The sequence below is a fragment of the Brassica rapa genome, chromosome A09 (genome assembly GCF_000309985.2).
Source record: "Brassica rapa cultivar Chiifu-401-42 chromosome A09, CAAS_Brap_v3.01, whole genome shotgun sequence".
Taxonomy (NCBI): domain Eukaryota; kingdom Viridiplantae; phylum Streptophyta; class Magnoliopsida; order Brassicales; family Brassicaceae; genus Brassica; species Brassica rapa.
The window spans coordinates 37,007,825-37,025,449 of NC_024803.2; the positions used below are offsets into that span (position 1 = coordinate 37,007,825).

The 17,625-nt window shown below is 34.2% G+C and overlaps 5 protein-coding genes and 1 long non-coding RNA gene across 14 annotated transcripts; 3 read left to right on the forward strand and 3 right to left on the reverse strand.

The window, feature by feature from the left end:
- Positions 1 to 2,071: 2,071 nt before the first annotated feature.
- Positions 2,072 to 6,369, forward strand: LOC103841823 (mitogen-activated protein kinase homolog MMK1). 3 transcript variants are annotated; one of them, XM_033280113.1, is made up of 7 exons: positions 2,074 to 3,984; positions 4,735 to 4,858; positions 4,925 to 5,062; positions 5,133 to 5,459; positions 5,730 to 5,778; positions 5,857 to 5,910; positions 6,007 to 6,369. In XM_033280113.1, exons 1-7 carry the CDS (start codon positions 3,773 to 3,775, stop codon positions 6,192 to 6,194), a joined length of 1,092 nt encoding a protein of 363 aa, XP_033136004.1. In that variant the 5' UTR covers positions 2,074 to 3,772; the 3' UTR covers positions 6,195 to 6,369. The 3 variants fall into 3 exon arrangements, with proteins under 3 accessions (XP_009116643.1, XP_033136004.1, XP_009116641.1); XM_009118395.3 differs by having other exon boundaries at positions 2,072 to 3,885; positions 5,730 to 5,910; XM_009118393.3 differs by having other exon boundaries at positions 2,082 to 3,984; positions 5,730 to 5,910.
- A 44-nt stretch (positions 6,370 to 6,413) lies between these two features.
- Positions 6,414 to 7,255, reverse strand: LOC103841822. The gene is made up of 2 exons (XR_627874.3): positions 7,107 to 7,255; positions 6,414 to 7,011 (listed from the first exon to the last, which is right to left on the reverse strand). It is a non-coding gene; the product is annotated as an uncharacterized LOC103841822 (long non-coding RNA).
- Positions 7,256 to 7,540: 285 nt separating this feature from the next.
- LOC103841825 (mitogen-activated protein kinase homolog MMK1) lies at positions 7,541 to 10,563 on the forward strand. 2 transcript variants are annotated; one of them, XM_033280112.1, is made up of 6 exons: positions 7,541 to 8,313; positions 8,955 to 9,084; positions 9,175 to 9,312; positions 9,388 to 9,721; positions 9,766 to 9,972; positions 10,048 to 10,563. In XM_033280112.1, exons 1-6 carry the CDS (start codon positions 8,102 to 8,104, stop codon positions 10,257 to 10,259), a joined length of 1,233 nt encoding a protein of 410 aa, XP_033136003.1. In that variant the 5' UTR covers positions 7,541 to 8,101; the 3' UTR covers positions 10,260 to 10,563. The 2 variants fall into 2 exon arrangements, with proteins under 2 accessions (XP_033136003.1, XP_009116645.1); XM_009118397.3 differs by having other exon boundaries at positions 9,388 to 9,717; positions 9,792 to 9,972.
- On the reverse strand, positions 10,489 to 12,168 carry LOC103841826 (protein FAM133B). Its single transcript, XM_009118398.3, is given in 5 exon segments — positions 10,489 to 10,659; positions 10,662 to 10,785; positions 10,900 to 11,136; positions 11,521 to 11,596; positions 11,906 to 12,168. Coding segments are annotated over 5 exon segments (519 nt in total). The 5' UTR covers positions 11,926 to 12,168; the 3' UTR covers positions 10,489 to 10,597.
- A 17-nt stretch (positions 12,169 to 12,185) lies between these two features.
- On the forward strand, positions 12,186 to 13,508 carry LOC103841827 (sm-like protein LSM6A). Of its 3 annotated transcripts, none has more exons than XM_009118399.3 (4): positions 12,186 to 12,265; positions 12,409 to 12,554; positions 13,082 to 13,195; positions 13,288 to 13,500. In XM_009118399.3, exons 2-4 carry the CDS (start codon positions 12,434 to 12,436, stop codon positions 13,332 to 13,334), a joined length of 282 nt encoding a protein of 93 aa, XP_009116647.1. In that variant the 5' UTR covers positions 12,186 to 12,265; positions 12,409 to 12,433; the 3' UTR covers positions 13,335 to 13,500. The 3 variants fall into 3 exon arrangements, with proteins under 3 accessions (XP_009116647.1, XP_033136060.1, XP_018510063.1); XM_033280169.1 differs by having other exon boundaries at positions 12,195 to 12,261; positions 12,403 to 12,554; XM_018654547.2 differs by lacking the exon at positions 12,186 to 12,265 and having other exon boundaries at positions 12,387 to 12,554; positions 13,288 to 13,508.
- Positions 13,509 to 13,622: 114 nt separating this feature from the next.
- On the reverse strand, positions 13,623 to 17,565 carry LOC103841828 (mitochondrial proton/calcium exchanger protein). 4 transcript variants are annotated; one of them, XM_009118401.3, is made up of 15 exons: positions 17,301 to 17,565; positions 16,579 to 17,176; positions 16,183 to 16,495; positions 15,965 to 16,111; positions 15,792 to 15,880; positions 15,619 to 15,711; positions 15,420 to 15,546; positions 15,269 to 15,333; positions 15,021 to 15,192; positions 14,741 to 14,935; positions 14,599 to 14,646; positions 14,360 to 14,506; positions 14,200 to 14,282; positions 13,991 to 14,106; positions 13,623 to 13,900 (listed from the first exon to the last, which is right to left on the reverse strand). In XM_009118401.3, exons 2-15 carry the CDS (start codon positions 17,127 to 17,129, stop codon positions 13,812 to 13,814), a joined length of 2,235 nt encoding a protein of 744 aa, XP_009116649.1. In that variant the 5' UTR covers positions 17,130 to 17,176; positions 17,301 to 17,565; the 3' UTR covers positions 13,623 to 13,811. The 4 variants fall into 4 exon arrangements, with proteins under 4 accessions (XP_009116649.1, XP_009116650.1, XP_033135974.1 ...); XM_009118402.3 differs by having other exon boundaries at positions 16,579 to 17,199; XM_033280083.1 differs by having other exon boundaries at positions 17,285 to 17,565.
- Between the last annotated feature and the right edge of the window lie 60 nt (positions 17,566 to 17,625).

Sequence of the window (17,625 nt, forward strand, 5' to 3'; positions counted from 1 at the left end):
TTGACCAATTTTAGGCACGTAAGAAAAGACAAAAGAAATAGAAGATGAGAGAGATTATACATATTTAGAAAGTACAGAAGATGTTGGCTTTAAACCAAGGAGAAAATGCTGGGGTGAAGGAATCATTTAGCTCTTCACTAAACCAAGGAGAAAATACTGTAAAGAACACTTTGGATTCTTTCTTCTCCTCCGTGAAATCCATTTAAAAAAAAAAAAAACGCTTCTGATGCTGTAGACAGTTTGTTTTCTACTCTAGACCAAACAGAAGATATGGCTGGAGACAAGTTCTCAAGCTCTTACACTGGCTTGAAAAAAGCTTCAAACAGAACAGCTTTTATATATAGCCATTGATCTTTTGAGGCAATCAGTTACTTTTGCAGAGGAACTGCTTCCTCCAGAAGTTAAAAGTGTTCTTAACTCATCAGAAGATGCTGCCCTAAATGTGTTGAGGCCTCTGGAAGCTGTCTTGGAGCAGGTGCTTTGTCTTTTATACTTTAACCTTTGATAGACCACATGTTTGTAACTGTATCATCATGAACAGGTATATGCTGCCGTTGGAGGTAGTAGTAGTAGTAGTAGACTTTTCTCAAGATCACTGATGTAGAAATGCTTCAAATCGCATAAGTAAATTTTGATTGATAAAAAATTATTCGTTTATTTTTCTTTTTTGTATTGATCTTGATTTATTTAATGATCAAACTAAGATGCGATAAACCATAACCTATTGATGATTTTTTTTTTAATTCGTGTGAGTGAATTTGACTCTAGATGAAACAATCTATAAGTATAAAAATAAAAAATAATTTGTCACGATAAATTATCAGAATAAATTTTTATCTCTACCTTTTTTTTACTAACTTACCAAAACAATATTATTGTCTATTTTTTTTAATTTACCTTTATATTTACGAAGTGTTTTAATTTTTGTGTCATTATATATATTAAACTTCTCTATGTAAACAAAATTATTTTCAAAAGACTTGTTTTCTTATTTAATGTGCAAAATTAATTAAAAAATAATAAAAATAAGCAATAACATGACATTGTAAATAAATTAAAAATCAATGGCAAAATCCTAATAAAGATTCTGTTTTAATAATATAGATTGTAAAAAATTTGTGAGGTCCATATGAGTTAAAAGGTTAAATATCCATACTTACATATCCAGTTATCCACTATATATAATTCCTTCTCTCAGACTATTAGTTCAACCAAAAAAATCATTTTGACTACTCTTTTGTAAGAGAAACAAATACTTGCCAGTAAGAATTTAAATGATAGTTTCTTGGGTATTTTCATAGGTTTGTTTATGTTTTAGCAATGTATTAAAAACCTATATAAGGTATAAATTAAAGCTAACAGCTTATAAGAAAATTAATTGACATCAAATTTTCCTAAAATTATAACTTTTCAAAATATTAAAATTTACCAATTTAATATGAATATTTTTTATATATTGTTTTGAACATGCTAACATATACAAATAATATTATTAATATGTTGATATAAGATTCACGTAAAATAAAAAATAACATTTATATAAAAATATTGAAATATTTATTTCTGTAAATGAATATTCTTCAAATATATAAATTTCTAAATTAGTCATTTTACGCCGTATACGTGATTATATCTATATTTAAATAACCATAAAATATATTTGTATCTGATCAGTCTAAAGCAAGGTTCATAATTTGTAAATAAATTTGTATGGGCAGCATTATTTCCACAAATTAAGAAATTAATTTTCAAAACCATATATACTAGATGATGGCATGCACCTTGTGCGGACTAAGTATTTATATAACTAAAAAAATTAGGGACATTGCCACAAATACCACATTCATAGTACCACTTTTCATGTTTACACTAATCACTTTTACCCTCACTTTTAATGAAGCGTAAAAGACATTTATACTCATATGGTTAACTAATTTAGACTTAGAGTTTAGAGTTGAGGGGTGAAATATGGTTTTTGGAATATGAAATTTAGGATTCTAATAAATATATAAACAAATACTTAAAAATATAAAAAAATTAAAAAAATAGTTTCAAACACAATTTTTGTTTTTCAAAAAGAATTTAAAAAAAAAAATCGAAGAAAAATTCAAAGAAAAATTATAAAAAATCGAATTTGAAAATTTATAATTCGGAAACATAAAAAAATATTATTTATTTATTTATTTAAATAATTATTTATTATATATATAAAGAAATAGAATAAGAATCTTTTGCCACTTATGAACAATGTATTTTTGAAAATGTCCCTTTAGTGGTAGAAATGAATAATGGTACCATGAAAGTGGTAAACATGAAATTTCCTCCAAAAAATTAGTTTAAATATTTATTTTTATTTTTATTTTTATACAAATTTCAAATTATTAAATTAGACATATTTTAAATTAATTTTATAAATTGTATAACTTCAGTATTCATATTTTTCATCAATGTATTGATTAAATATTTTGTTTCATATTTTTATTTATAGGATGTATATTTTGGATAAAAAAACATTTTTGTTGTAATAATCAAATTAGAAAGTTTGTATTTGTAATTAAACACTTATTATACTTGTTGCGTGAAAATAACTCCAATGATATTGTAATCATTATAAACAATCACAATTCATAAAACATAAACAAAATAGCAAAACCGAATAAACATAATATATTATCAATAATTAGATTTTTAAAACCATGAAAAACAATAAATCACAAATATTTTTTTTGTGTCAATTTTAACCCTCAACTCTAAACCCTAAATGTATATTAGTTAATCCTAGGATTATAAATGTCATTTCTCCTCTTTAAAAATGAGGGTAAATATGGTTAAGTTAAAATGAAAAGTGGTGTTTTGAATGTGGTATTTTTGGCAATTTTTCTAGATTGTACTTATATTAGGTTTAAATCATAATATAAACTATTATAATCATAATCATAACAATACCTTTATTCTCTTATATACTATTTTGGTTCAAATTTATTTATTTTTATAATATTTATGATTTTATGGATTAAAAATAATTTGAAGTTTGTCATGTGTAAATATAAATCGTTTCCGGCAGGTTGGAATATATAATATATTTTCTTTAAAAAATGTGTAAATATAAAATAATTTATTTTAGTTAGGAATATAATTATTAATATTCAAAATTTATAAAATATTTAGCATAAATATAGAATTAATATTTATGATATAATTTGTTGCCCAAAAAAGAGATATATATTTCAATGATGCTTTAATATTAAATTTAATATTGTAATAATCTGTATTTAGGTTAATATTTCCAGTAAGAGTCAGAGAACCCGACTATAATATTAGTCATTAAAATCATAAACTAAATATAAGATAAACCTAAATATAATTTATTATTGTAATATCTGTATTTGGATCAATTTTTTAATAAGATTTCGAAAACATGGCTACAAAATCATGCATTAAATCATAATATAAAAATATGATAAACTTAATTATGTTATTTATAAGTAGACTTTGTTAATATCTATTTTAATATATATATATTGATTAATAACTACAAATCTCATGATAATAAGAATAATAAAATATGGCTATATATAATATTAGCCAATAAAATTATAAACAAAATCATCAAAATCACTTTTTAAATAATGATATATATAGATAGATCTTCGGGTCCTCATGAGTTAAAAAGTTAACCATCCATACTCACAGAATCACTATATATGCTTCCTTCTCTTAGACTATTAACAACCCAAAACAAAACAAATACCAGTAAGAATTTTGAGCAGTCATGGAACCACCTAACAATGCTGTGCCGGCGGAAACTGACGGTGGAGCTACTACCGACCTTCAGCCGCATCCGCCACCTGAGAATATTTATATGAATCTCAGCCATGACGGAAGGTATATAAAACACAACTTTTCTGGCAATATCTTCGAAGTCACGGCAAAGTATAAGCCATTGATCAGGCTTCTTGGTAGAGGTGGTGGTGGCATCGTTTGGTAATTACCTTTTTAACATTTGATTTATCTGTTTTTGTATATAAGAATTCTTTTAATGAAGTTTGAACTCTGAATAAGCCATCCCTTAACCGCTAGTCCTTTATGAGAAATTATTGAACTTTTCAATCTGCATCATATATACTAGGCATGGAGTTTAAAACCCGATCCGAACACTTGAACTAGATCCGACCCATATCGACCGATTCAAATCGGTTTCAGATAGAGTGTATTTTTCCAACGATTATTAGTATTGTCATGAATACCCGTAGATATCAATTAGGTCCTAGTTCCGATCGAGTATCCGTATAAAATCAAAATATATTGAAAAAACACATAATTAAACATCATGAGATTTGATACAATATTGAGAAAGCAAATTTACACATGTATTTTATCACTAAACCAGTTCAATTTGTTCGTAGTTAATTTATAAATATATACAATTATTATTAAATAATAATAAATATATAATTTTAATATGGTTTTGAAATTTTATAATAGAAATGGTTCGAACCGACTCAGATCTGAACCGAAAATCTATTTAATCTTGTATGGATACATTTTCTCTATGTTCGTTTATCCCGAACCTCCTCAAATACCGTCCATATATGTAGCCAATCATTCATGAAATTTGTAAAAATCTAAAACGTTATTCAAATTGTGAATAGTAAAAACTATCGTAAAGAGAAACACTATTAGTGATCTTATGTTTTTCTCGCACTAACTTTATTTTTTAATGTGTTTTACCAGTTCCGGTATAAACTCGGAGACCAATGAGAAGGTAGCAATAAAGAAAATTGCATGTAGAGACCAAATCACTGCAAAGAGAACTCTCCGTGAAATCAAGCTTCTTCGTCACTTAGAGCATGAAAACGTTTGTTTAATTATTTCATCATTAATTTTAGCTAATATTTAATATAATTAGTACCATTTTACACAGATTGTAGGAATCAAAGACATAGTATTGCCTCCTCAGAGAGATGCTTTTGAAGATGTTTACATTGCTTATGAATTGATGGACACTGACCTTGAGAAACTCATAAAGTCCAATCAAGAACTAACCAAATATCATCACCAGGTTTGCTTTTTCCAAAACATATAAATCATATGTGTAAAGAAGCCTTGAAAGTGTTCTTTTTTTTTTGCAGTTTTACATGTATCAACTCCTGCGTGGACTAAAATACATTCATTCAGCCAATGTGTTACATAGAGATTTAACACCGGGCAATATCCTCTTGAATGCGAACAGTGAATTAAAGATCTGTGATTTCGGGCTTGCTCGTGTTGCTTCAGACGCAATGACTCAGTATGTTGGCACAAAATGGTACCGCGCACCAGAGCTTCTCTTGAGCTCTTCTGCTTATACCTCAGCTATAGATGTTTGGTCTGTTGGCTGTATTTTCTTGGAGATGATGACTCGCACACCGCTCTTCCCTGGAAGAGATCGTTCCGATCAGCTTCGTTCGATTCTAGAGGTAAATAAAGTTTTAAGTTAAAACCCTTTTTGTCAGGGCTGGACACAAATAGAATATCCGAGTTTTGAACATGATCAGATATCCGTTTTAAAATAATAGTAGTATTTGTGATTTGATTTTTTTCTAATAGATATTACATATAAGTATTTACTTTGTTTTATAAAGTTACGGGTATCTGGATTTTTCGTTATATATCAAATCGGATGACGAATCAAATCAATATTTACGGATATATTGCCAAAACCTGCCTTTTTGCACTTTGTTTTGCAGTTCTTAGGCTCTCCAACCGAGGATGACACTGGATCGTTGAATGAAAGTGGTAAGCAATGCTTAAAGATGCTTCCTTGGTTTGATCGCCAGTCTTTCTTTGTAAAGTTCCCAGACGTTCCTTTCTTAGCTGTTCTGTTGTTGGAGAAGATGCTCAAGTTTGACCCTAGAAAGAGAATCTCAGGTTAGTATACGTTTCTGTCTCTCTCCTTGGCCTCTTTGCAGTTTTATTTGTAACTCTGATCATTGCCATTATTTTTGGGGCCGGGCTTATTTGCAGTTGAGGATGCACTTGCTGATCCATATTTCAAAACGATGCACAACATTAACAATGAACCAGTGTGCACGAAGCTCTTTGACTTTGATTTAGAGGAACATCCACTCACAGTGGAGCAGATTAAGGAGCTGATCTACCATGAAGCCCTAGCTTTCAACCCTGAACCAGCAACAGTTGAAAAAGACCAATGACTTGGCTTGAAAGCAACTCATAAAACAGTCATCATTGTGTCTTCTCAACTCTATCATTTGTCCTTTTTTCAGTTTTCTTTCTGAGGTTTAGAGCCAAGACAGAGAATCTCTCAGAAGATTTTTTCATGTATTAAGATTTTCTGCTATATTCCTCCAATAAGAGCTCTTTTTAATATTGTCAAAATACATTTTAAGCAAATAAACTAAAAATAAAATAGAAACTGAATGATTATGTGGACATTACTGCAACTCTCAATCCAACTAGTACTAATACATGAGATGTTGTCAAAAATTATAACACTGCAACAAGTAAGAAAACAATAATAGCCCTGTTTGAAGCTGCAAAAGGTCACATAATGATGATATTGAAGATAATGAAAAATGTTGAAGAAAGAATGAGCTTGACCATCTACGGTTATGCAAAGTAAGATGCTAGAGTTACTTCAAAAGGTCAGCAGCATAGATATAAATGTAAGAAGGAAGAAAGAAACGCTACTTCTGTAACAAAGAGTGTGCGAACAAGCAGGGAGGGAAATGAGGATATTAAAGCTTATGAACACACTTAGCATCATCAAATGGTCAATTTAACATATAAAAAGGATTATCAGAAGATATAAACCTCAAGAAAGTCTTAGAAAGAAGAAAGCTGAATACCTTTTGCTTGAGACTAGCCAAACGAGCAACAATGCCATTCCCATTGTAACGCAGGATACCAGTGGTGGGTTCGATATAGATAACTTGAGTGTCAGGTCTGGAGAAGAAGAGGCTTGATATGATGTTAGACTTCGCCAGAGTCTAGATGTCTTCTGACCATTCACTACAACAAAGACAAGTTATTTGCCAATCAAACGATGCTCAAACACCTAAAAATTCCATTTTTCGATAAGAAGCAGAATGAGAATAGGAATCTACCTGGTGGATGCATATCCATCTGAACTCAAAGGATCAATATGGAACCGTTCAGAGTTTTCTTAAGATCACTGAGAAAACAATATGGAGTTGCAGAGACGATCATCAGATGCAAAAGTTTCACCCAAGTCACACATAGGCAAAACAAGAAAAAGATCAGGTGTAACGCACCCCCACGGAAATAAAACAAGTGTATCGTGACACGTGTATAATGTGTAATTTATTTACGAAAAAGAGTAGAAATTGTTGAAAACTTCGATATTAGCCACATTAGTTTTGAAATGTTACAATGGACCCTATCTTTCAACCCAAGAACCTGGTCATCTTACTATGCTTCTAAATAGCGCACTTCATTGACACTGCTTGTCTACAATACACTAAACAGGAGTTATAGTTGGAGACAAGCTTTCGAGCTTTTCCACTGCCTTGTTGGAGGAAGCTTCAAACAAGATTAAAGAAAACTTGGGATTTAAAGTAATAGTGCTTTTGAAAATATTAGTGAACAATTCATTTATTCCTTTGAGTAGATTTGAGAGAAAAATCTAGAACACAAGATCCAAACCGAACCCAAACCCAAATAACCCAAAATACTGAACCAATACTGAACCGAAATAACCCGAATTCGAGACATTTGTATAAAACATATTGAAAGATTTGTTCCTATAAATTAAGATTCTTTAAATTATAAATTTCTAAATTTAATATTCATTTTACACCGTACACGTGGTTATATCAATAGTTAAATGACCGTAAAATACATGTGTATCTTATCAGTCTATAACAAGGTTTATAATTTGCAAATAAAATTGAATGGACAGCATTATCTCCACAAATTAAGAAATTACATTTCAAAAGATAAAAATTTATCAAACACAATTGGGTCCTCATGAGTTAAAAAGTTAGCAATCCATAGTCACACAATCACAATATATGCTTCATTCTCCTAGACTATTAACCAACCAAAACAAAACAAATACCAGTAAAAAGTTTGAGCAGTCATGGAGCCACCTAACGATGCTGAGCCGGGGAAAACTGACGCTGGAGCTACTACCGACCTTCAGCCGCATCCCCCACCTCAGAATAGTTATATGAATCCCAGCCATGGCGGAAGGTATATACAATACAACCTTTCCGGCACTATCTTCGAAGTCACGGCAAAGTATAAGCCACTGATCATGCTTCTTGGCAGAGGTGCTTCGGGCATCGTTTGGTAATTACCTTTTTAAGATTTGTTTTATCTGTTTTTGTCTATAAGATTTCTTTTAATGAAGTTTAAATTCTGAATATGCCATCCGTTAACTTAACCCCTAGTCTTTGTGTAAGTGGTTGTAGAATTTTCTTCCTTTATGAAAAATTATCGAACTTTTCAACACGTAGTGCATCATATAAGTTAGGCATGGGATGTAAGACGTGATCCAAATACTTGAACTAGATCTGACCGATATCGATCAATTAAAATCGGTTTTGGATAGAGCCTATTTATCCAACGATTATTAGTACTGTCATGAATATCCGTAGATATCGGTTTGGTTCCAAGTCTTATCTAGAACCGATCAAATACCCGTTTCAAATCAAAATCTGTGTTGAAAAACATATAATTAAACATCAAGTGATTTGATAACAAATTGCAAATTTAAACATGTACTAGACCAGTTCAACTTGTTCTCAATACGGAAAATCACAGCCCATATCTATGTAGCGAAATTATTCATGTGAAATTTGTAAAAATCTTTTAAAAAATTGCTTCATATTGTGAATAGTAAAAACAATAGAAAAGAGAAACACTATTAGTGATCTTATGTTTTGCTCACACTAATCTAGTTGTTATTATTATTGTACTGTTTTGAACAGGTCGGCTATAAACTCAGAGACCAATGAGAAGGTAGCAATAAAGAAAATCACGCATGCATGTAAAAACCAAAGCACTGCAAAGAGAACTCTCCGTGAAATCACGCTTCTTCGTCAGTTACAGCATGATAACGTTCGTTTGATCATTTCATCACTACTTTGTCAATATATTTTTAATAAAAATCATTAAAAGCTAATGTTTAAGTATTATCATGTTCCACAGATTGTCGGAATCAAAGACGTAGTATTACCTCCTCAGAGAGATGCTTTTGAAGATGTTTACATTGCTTATGAATTGATGGACACTGACCTTCATAAAGTCATAAATTCCAATCCAGTACTAACCGAAAATCATCACCAGGTTTTGTTTTTCCTTTCTAAAACATATAAATCATATGTGTAAAGAAGCCTTGAAAGTATTTTTTTTTTTTTGTAGTCTTTCATGTATCAGTTACTGCGTGGATTAAAGTACATTCATTCAGCCAATGTGTTGCATAGAGATTTAAAACCGAGCAATATCCTCTTGAATGCGAACGGTGACTTAAAGATCTGTGATCTCGGGCTTGCTCGTGTGGCTTCAGACGCAATGACTGAGTATGTTGGCACAAGATGGTACCGTGCACCAGAGCTTCTCTTGCACTCTTCTGCTTATACCTCAGCTATAGATGTTTGGTCTGTTGGCTGTATATTCTTTCAGATGCTGACTCGCACACCCCTCTTCCCTGGAAGAAGAGATCGTGATCATCAGCTTCGTTTGATTCTGGAGGTAAATTTTTTTTTGAAGTTAAAACCCTTTTGTTCGTGTGTGTGGAACATAACCTTTGCATTTTGTTTTTGCAGTTCATAGGCTCTCCAAGAGAAGATGACATTGGATCTTTGAATGAAAGTGCTAAGCAATACTTAAGGACGCTTCCTCATTTTCATCGCCAATCTTTCTTTGTAAAGTTCCCAAAGGTGTCTTTCTCAGCTCTTTCGTTGTTGGAGAAGATGCTCAAGTTTGATCCTAGAAAGAGAATCACAGGTTAGTATATATTTCCGTCTCTCTTTGCAGTTTTATTTGAGCTCTCATTGCCATTATTTTTGTCCTTTTTTGCAGTTGAGGATGCACTTGCTGAACCATATTTCAAAACGATGGACAAGTACATTAGGTATGAACCAGTGTGCACGAATCTCTTTGACTTCGATTCTGAGGAACATCCACTCACACTGGAGCAGATTAAGGAGCTGATCTACGATGAAGCACTGGCTTTTAATCATGATTTTCTAGCTTCCAACCCTGAACCAGCAACAGTTGAGAAGGAACAGTGACTTGGTTTGCAAGCAACTCATGAAACAGTCATCATTGTCTTCTCAACTCTTATCATTTGTCTTTTTCAGTTTTCTCTTTGAGGCTTAGAGCCAAGACAGAGATTCTCTCAGAAGATTTATTTTTTTTTTCATGTACTAAGATTTTCTGCTAGATTTCTCCATTAAAACTTAAAGGTTCTTTTTGATATTGTCAAATTACATTTTAAGCAAATAAACTAAAACTAAAATAAAAAAAAAAACTGATTGATTATGTGGGCATTACTGCAACTCTCAATTCAACAAATAATAATACATGAGATGTTGTACAAAATATAACATTGCAATAAGGAAGAAAACAATCAACTCTTCAAATTGCCAAAGAATCTAGAGAGTGGCACAAGGCCATCGGTTTCTTCTTTACTTTGTTAGAGCGTTTGTCTCTGCTGGACTTGTGCTTCTTCTCCTTCGTTGATCTTTTCGAACTTGATCTTGATCTTCTTGATTCGTCTTCATCGCTACTAGATGAGGACTCTGAGGAAGAATAATGCTGCAAAGTCATAAAACAAGACGACATGATCAAATGTTAATAGAAGATATTAAAACATGACACCATCTAATATTTAAAAATGTCATTATGTGTTGTCTTATAGATTATAAGCACCTTTCTCTTTTTGCTTTTCTTCTTCTTTGAAGAATCTCTGTCTTTCTTATCTGTGAGAGATCATTGGGCCATTGGAGAACAACAGTTAATAACTTGCTCAATAAAGAAGGTTTAGATATTCTGCGTGTTCCTTCCCTTGGAAAGTTTCAAGGCCCTTTCAGCATCCAGCTGAGCTCTATACTCACGCATCAGTTTATCGGTGTCTGCTTCAAGTTCTCCCTTTTTCATTTCTTCTTCCTAAAACACAAGTCATGTAAAGAGAAAGCTACATTGTTATTCATCATTCAATTGTTCCATATCACAACACAGAGAAGTTGCAAAAGGTAACAAAAATGAAACTGTTAAAAAAGATGCTAGAGTGACTTCAAAACGTCGGTATAGATGTAAGACTAGGGACGAAAGAAATGCAATTTCTATAGTAATAGACAAAGAGTGTGCACATCTGTAGGTGAAGATGAATAAGCAAGGAGAAAAATAAGCTTTGTGAACACACGTAGCAACATGATCAAATGGTGAATTTAGCTTAAGACAGGATTATAACAAGGAAGGATAATCAGTAGATACGAATCTTTGTTACTCGTCTTTAAAAGAAAAGGAACGGAAAAAGACAGACTGACAGACCTTTTGCTTGTTCTTATAGTCTTCGCAGGTGATGGTGTGGGTAGTGTTGAGACTAGCCAAACGAGCAGCATGCCACCTGAGACACTCCTCATCAGAAATGTTCCCCCAAGTAGAGATAATCAAAGCAAAGTATCCTATTGTTCGACATCTCTCTTAAGTGCTTGTTGTGTTTACAGAACATATGAATCACTCAGAAACAAACTAACTTCAATGCGCAAGAAATAACGTCTAAACATGAACAAACATATCACTTGTAAGAAGCCGTAACAGAATCAGATTACAAGTTCTTTCTTTCCCAGAACTAGGGAACCGTAAGCTTAATCCTAATGGAATTATTATGATGCAGCTCAATAATAAATCAAAGGAGTATGAAAGGGTAGAGTACCATTCCGTCTTCAACCTCATCGGGCTGAGCTGAGGTGGAGCCAGCCCTAGATCTCTGCATCGCCTTGTATGCTTGATTCTTCCCCATTGCTCAAGATTGGCCCCACGAACAACAAAACAAAAGTTCGAAGCTTTCTTTCAGGGAGAAGGCGAATTTGATGTTTGATTTATTTTCACCCCAAATCTGCAATTTAGTTAGAATAAAGGGACCAATATTCAATATTTAACTTTTGAAAAGCTTAAATTTACACCATATAGTTTTGAAAATAACAATAACCCTCCCCCCACCCTTTAATTAATCTCTCGACCCTTTCGCGACGATTCATTATTTCTTCGCTGGAGTAAGTAGTAGGTCAGCCAGGTATGGGTTTCTTCTTCTTCTTCCTCTTAGCTTCTTTGAATCCATCGCAAAGTTTCAGTCTTTGGTTCGAAAGTTAGGTTTTTGGACAGTTACTTGAGAGATCGTTGAGGAAGGAACGACCAAGTAACTCTTGTGATATACAGGAAGGATCGTAGCTAAGAAGAAGAGATGAGCGGGAGTGGAGATAATAATAAAGTAAGTGGAACCACAAAGACACCTGCTGATTTCCTCAAATCCATCCGTGGCAGACCCGTTGTCGTCAAGCTCAACTCCGGTGTTGATTATCGAGGTCATGCTCTTTCTCTCTCTTCCTTTCATTCTCTAGTTGTCTGTCTGTCTCTGCTGCACTTTCGGTTAAAAGTGGTCTTGTTCTTTTTTTTTTTGCCATGTTAATTGGAACCAATGTTACTAAGATTGCCAATAATATTTCATTACATTTTCATTTGTTTTCTTACGAAGATCGCCAATAGTTTTCTTCATAAGATAACAGTCTCTTATCTTGTATTCCGAACAAGCTAAGTTGTTGCAAAAGCCCATCTCTGGATTTTTTAGAGAGGGAGGGATACATTGATATAGCAGTGGATCACAGTAACCAATTTGCCTGATTGTATCCTCTCTCTTTTCCATTTCTCATTCTATGATCTCCTTTTATTCATGTGACTTGCGGCCATGTAAGATAGATATTTGTCTAGATTATATTAGTACATATTAGAGACTACTCATTTCTTGACTTGCTTCTCTTGTTGCACTGGTCAGTTTTTGTCTAGGTCCTTACAAGCTTATATTGAGTTGCTTCTTCTTCTTATTTTTGAACAGGCATTCTTGCTTGTCTTGATGGGTATATGAACATTGCAATGGAGCAGACAGAGGAGTATGTTAACGGGCAGCTCAAGAACAAATACGGTGATGCCTTTATCCGTGGTAACAATGGTAACCAAAATCTCTCTTTCATTCTTCTTCTCTCAACCTTCTTCTTTACTGAACATATGCATATGAATTTTCTCTGTTTTCTTTGGGTGCAGTTCTTTACATCAGTACAGTGAACACACCTTTGGCGGACGGAGCTTAGACCCTTCCTGATGCATCATCATCACTAGCTATGGCCATCTTAATAGATGCTACCTTCTTTGATCTTTTTTTTTTTGTAAACAACTTCTGCACTTGACAATTGCCATGTATCAAAGATTTTTGTTTTCCATTAATGAATTTTTGTGATAAGAAGCATGTTAACAGCAGACCTCATTTATTTGCCAAGTAGAAGAAGGCTGATTATTGATTAAACCAGTTTGTCAGATTGTGCACATATATTTGAGGAAGAATGCAATTTACCTCTTAAAATAACCTTAGTTTGTCTTTGTTTTAACCTCTTTAACATAAACTAGCAAAAAGTCTCGCAATCTTAGCCGCCTTCTATTATGTAACTTGCTTGTGTAAGCAACAAAATATGAAGTAGAGTTTCTCTCAGTATTAAAAAACTAACTTTATTACAACTAAGAGTAGTAGTGTCTCATCTGGTATTCAAAAAAAAATAAGAGTACTCTTTCTTTCAATTTAATTCTTCTTCTGTTGCATTTTCTTCTGGCTTACTTCCCAACCTCCCCAACCTTACAATGTCTTCCACCATAATTCTTCCCTCTGTTAAAAAAACCAACATTCATTACAAAGATCAGTTAACATATCTAACTTCACAGAGATTAAGAGCTCAACAAGGAGAGGAGTCTTTACCTTTATCTTTGGAGAGGCTACTGATAAGTTGCTGAAGGCCTTCATTAGCAAGTGTGTCTTTCAGGTACATCGCAGCAGCTGCAACTTCATCAGGTGTGACCTTCCCATCTCGATCCCTGTGTGGTGTGTGCACATTCAAAACGTTATAATTTTAGAATCTTAGTGTCATAAAAGAAAGGAACGTGGATGACATATAATGTCTTATATACCTGTCAAGAAGCTGCCATCCTTTGCCAATTTTGATATCCACATCATCAATCTCCTTCTCCAGATTTTGAATCAGACCATCAACCTTAAAAAATTATACTTGAAGAGTTAGCTCTGAGCCTCTGACACACAAGCAAAAACGTTTTTTTAAAGTCAATTTACCTTTTCCATTAGAGCAGAGGAAACCTCGTCTGATTCAGCAACTTCATCACCTTGGTCACTATCTTCTCTAGCTGCTTTGTATGCTTTCATTGCAGCTTTTTCACCATCAACATCTTCTCTCTCGACCATTGTGTTATAGAACTCCACCTGGAGAAACAAAAGAACAATGACTTTCCATCTATGACACAAAATGCTAATCAAGCAAACTACAAGCTAATTTTTTTTGTGGACATTGTTACCTCTTTCTTGACCAGCCGCAAGAATTCTTCGCGCTCTCTACATACTGACTGTTTATATCAAAAACCAAACAGTCTCAAATAGGTATCAGGATAAAGTTGCTATGCAAATGTTCATTGTTTGAAAACTAATCATTTTACTTACAGAAGCGGAAGCCAAAATGCCCAGTGCACGGCTAAGTTTGCAAAGATCATCTTGCTGTTCGAGAACTCTAGCTCTGGCCTGTTCCTGTGCTTCTCTGGCAGTTGGTATGGTCATCTCTTGCAGCGCCTTATCCTCTTCACCACCTTTAACATCCTTAATCCTTGTAAGCTCCTCTTCTTCTTTCTCTTCCTCTTTCTACATTTACATCAATGTAAAAAATATAAGACTGAGTTCTCTGACTTGAGTATAATACAATACAATCAATGGTTTATTATCAGACCTTGATCAGTTCGTCTTGCATCTCAAGGTACTCTAGTTTCCTTTGACGCTCAGATACAGGGTCTTCAGACGGCAGAGAAGTAACACCAACAGTATCCACAACCTCGTCAGGAAGAGAAGAGAGAGTTGCACGGACAGCATCTGCCTCAACTCTCCCGGCAACCGTGAATGCCCTGAACATAAAACTCCTATCAGAAACATATTCGCAATAAAACACAATATAATGAGAAAAGGAGTTCTGGAACCTACCTAGAAAGGATCAGTAAAGACGAGGGGACAGAGTGATTAAGTGACAAGTCCATCCAGTCTCGAAGCTGCAAGAACGGTTTGATACTAAAAAAATTAACTCTGCAACATTATCTTTTCGCTATGGACTTTGATAAACAAATGAAAAAGAGACCTGTTGCCTCATCTCTTCAACTGTAAGCGTCCCCAGCATTCCACGCTCCCTGCAATCTTCGCGCAGCTCAGCTTCTGAAAGGGAATCCACACCCTCAGCTCTAATCAGTTTATCATCTTCCTTAATGCTGCATTTTGAAAATGAGTAAAGATTAAACATCAAAGCAACAATAACAAAGAGACGTGGGAAGCATCTTTACCTCCTCAGTCTTTTCCTGAGCATATATCGCAGATAAGAATCTGTTCCATATGGGCTAATACCCATGATTCTGCACATGCTAACCAAGCGAGGCCTGTAAATTGAATACAAAGAGGTCAGAACATGTTACGCACAACACATCTCTCAGATTCAAAAGAAAGAGGAGCAACAAACCTGCTGATGTTATCCAAAGTAAGCTCATCGTTGAAAAGCTTTGCAAAGCCTAAAATCTCATCGTTTTGGACTAGTCGACCTTTTCGAACCTGCAAGACAAGATTTTAAGAAACTCAAATTCAGAAACCGAAAGGAGTAGTATCTGAGTTCTCAACACAAAATCAATGACTTGCCTTGTCTAGAAACTCAACCAGGTCTTCAGCGGTTTTCTTAGCTTCACCAGTTCTTGAATGCTTAACTTCCTTAGCCATCTCTTTAGCCGTCTCCTGAAGAAACTTAGCGTATTCTATCCTAGCAAGTAACTTCCTTTTCAATGCTTCCTGTACATTAACAAAATAGCAACATGGTAACCGTGACCCAGGAGCAAAGAAGGTAATAGACGAACGTATACCTCTTCTTTCATCTTGTCCTGGAAAGTAGACGGCAGCATATTAGGGAAGAGCTTCAAGAAAACCGGCAGCAGAAACTCCATAAACGGCACGAGAATAAACACAGCAAACGGCACTAATCTAAAGATATCAGCTGTAGTTCGAGTCAGCTGCTGCCTTTCTCTTCTAGAGAGACTCTTCCCACCAGCCAACTTGAGAAGCAGCCTTGAACTGATTCTAGTGTCAGCCCATAGAAGCTTCGTCCCCAGCCAATAATGTTTCAGCGTTGACACAAACTCATGTTTCCAGTGAGTAAGCTTTTTAGCCCAATCCGCCCTGTAGAAGAAAAACAAAAAACTTCAGAACAGTAACAATAAGAAACACACACAAAATGTAAACAAAAGAAAAAATATCAAAACCTGCTCATGGAGGCAACAGCTCTTAAAGCAGGACCAATCGCGAGAACAAACGCCCATGTCCTCTGCACAATCGATCTAGCAACCTTCTTGGATTCTTGTAGACGTTTAGCCTTCGCCTTTGCTTTAACACTGCTTAGACTCTCAACAGCTTGGTCACATTCCTCAGGAGACGCTTCCTTCCTGTTCATAGCCACCCCACCATCTTTCTTATCCTCTTCTTCAGGCTTCTTAGCTGCAGCTGTAGTAGCAGCATTACGAATGGATACGCTCATGTACCTCATCCCCAGAGAAGGAACAGTTTCTAAACTTCCAAAACCGATGGTCGACAAGTGAGAAGAACCATGGAATCTAGAACGTAACAGAAGACCATATCCTCCTGTAAAGGACTTGTCTTTGGTAACACGGTTAGGTTCCACGGGAGGATGGTTGGTAAGAGAGTGATAAGGATGTGAATTAACCGTCTGAGATTGAAAGCTTTGAGCTGAACGAGCATAGACACTCAAGTAATCATAAACTTGACTCTTTCTCCTAATAATCGCTCTTGACGCCATTTTTATTGATACCCTTGTCGTCAACAGAGGAATCAGGTGTACATCTCCTAGAAAAGAACAGACCTTTTATCTTAGCAAACAAAAAGAAAAGAACAGACCTTTATAAGTGATTCGAGTACTATGAGGAGTTCTAAGAAGATATGAACAAAGAAGACGAAGAATATCACTTACAGATGAAGTAATCTGATTTTCCGGTGAGAGAGAACCGCCGGAGAAATTGGAGAGGTTTTAGAGATGCGGCGTGACAGAAAGGGTTTTATTTTCTTCTTTTTTTTTAGGACAGAGAAATAATAAATAGACCTTTTTTTGTTTTTTAAGTCATGTCGGCTTGAATCTACACCGTTGGATTATATATGGGTCCCATGACTTTTTGATCATATCCACGTGGACGAATCCACATCCAGAGGTAATACTTGATCCCCAAGGGCAATGAGATTATTTGGCTGTGTTGATAATTGGATGGTTAAAATAGTAAATAATTTTAAAGCTCTTACTT

What these genes read in the sequence shown, in the direction of transcription:
- LOC103841823 (XM_009118393.3), top strand. Translation starts at nt 3,773, where the DNA reads ATGGAACCACCTAACAATGCTGTGCCGGCGGAAACTGACGGTGGAGCT. An exon ending in AGCTTCGTTCGATTCTAGAG is followed by an intron (nt 5,460 to 5,729) that starts GTAAATAAAGTT and finishes TTTGTTTTGCAG; the next exon opens with TTCTTAGGCTCTCCAACCGA. An exon ending in CCCTAGAAAGAGAATCTCAG is followed by an intron (nt 5,911 to 6,006) that starts GTTAGTATACGT and finishes GCTTATTTGCAG; the next exon opens with TTGAGGATGCACTTGCTGAT.
- LOC103841825 (XM_033280112.1), top strand. Translation starts at nt 8,102, where the DNA reads ATGGAGCCACCTAACGATGCTGAGCCGGGGAAAACTGACGCTGGAGCT. An exon ending in GGTGCTTCGGGCATCGTTTG is followed by an intron (nt 8,314 to 8,954) that starts GTAATTACCTTT and finishes TGTTTTGAACAG; the next exon opens with GTCGGCTATAAACTCAGAGA. An exon ending in TCGTTTGATTCTGGAGGTAA is followed by an intron (nt 9,722 to 9,765) that starts ATTTTTTTTTGA and finishes TGTGTGTGGAAC; the next exon opens with ATAACCTTTGCATTTTGTTT.
- LOC103841827 (XM_009118399.3), top strand. Translation starts at nt 12,434, where the DNA reads ATGAGCGGGAGTGGAGATAATAATAAAGTAAGTGGAACCACAAAGACA. An exon ending in CTCCGGTGTTGATTATCGAG is followed by an intron (nt 12,555 to 13,081) that starts GTCATGCTCTTT and finishes ATTTTTGAACAG; the next exon opens with GCATTCTTGCTTGTCTTGAT. An exon ending in CTTTATCCGTGGTAACAATG is followed by an intron (nt 13,196 to 13,287) that starts GTAACCAAAATC and finishes CTTTGGGTGCAG; the next exon opens with TTCTTTACATCAGTACAGTG.
- LOC103841828 (XM_009118401.3), bottom strand. Translation starts at nt 17,129, where the DNA reads ATGGCGTCAAGAGCGATTATTAGGAGAAAGAGTCAAGTTTATGATTAC. An exon ending in TGCGGCTGGTCAAGAAAGAG is followed by an intron (nt 14,507 to 14,598) that starts GTAACAATGTCC and finishes TTGTTTCTCCAG; the next exon opens with GTGGAGTTCTATAACACAAT. An exon ending in GGATGGCAGCTTCTTGACAG is followed by an intron (nt 14,107 to 14,199) that starts GTATATAAGACA and finishes CACACCACACAG; the next exon opens with GGATCGAGATGGGAAGGTCA.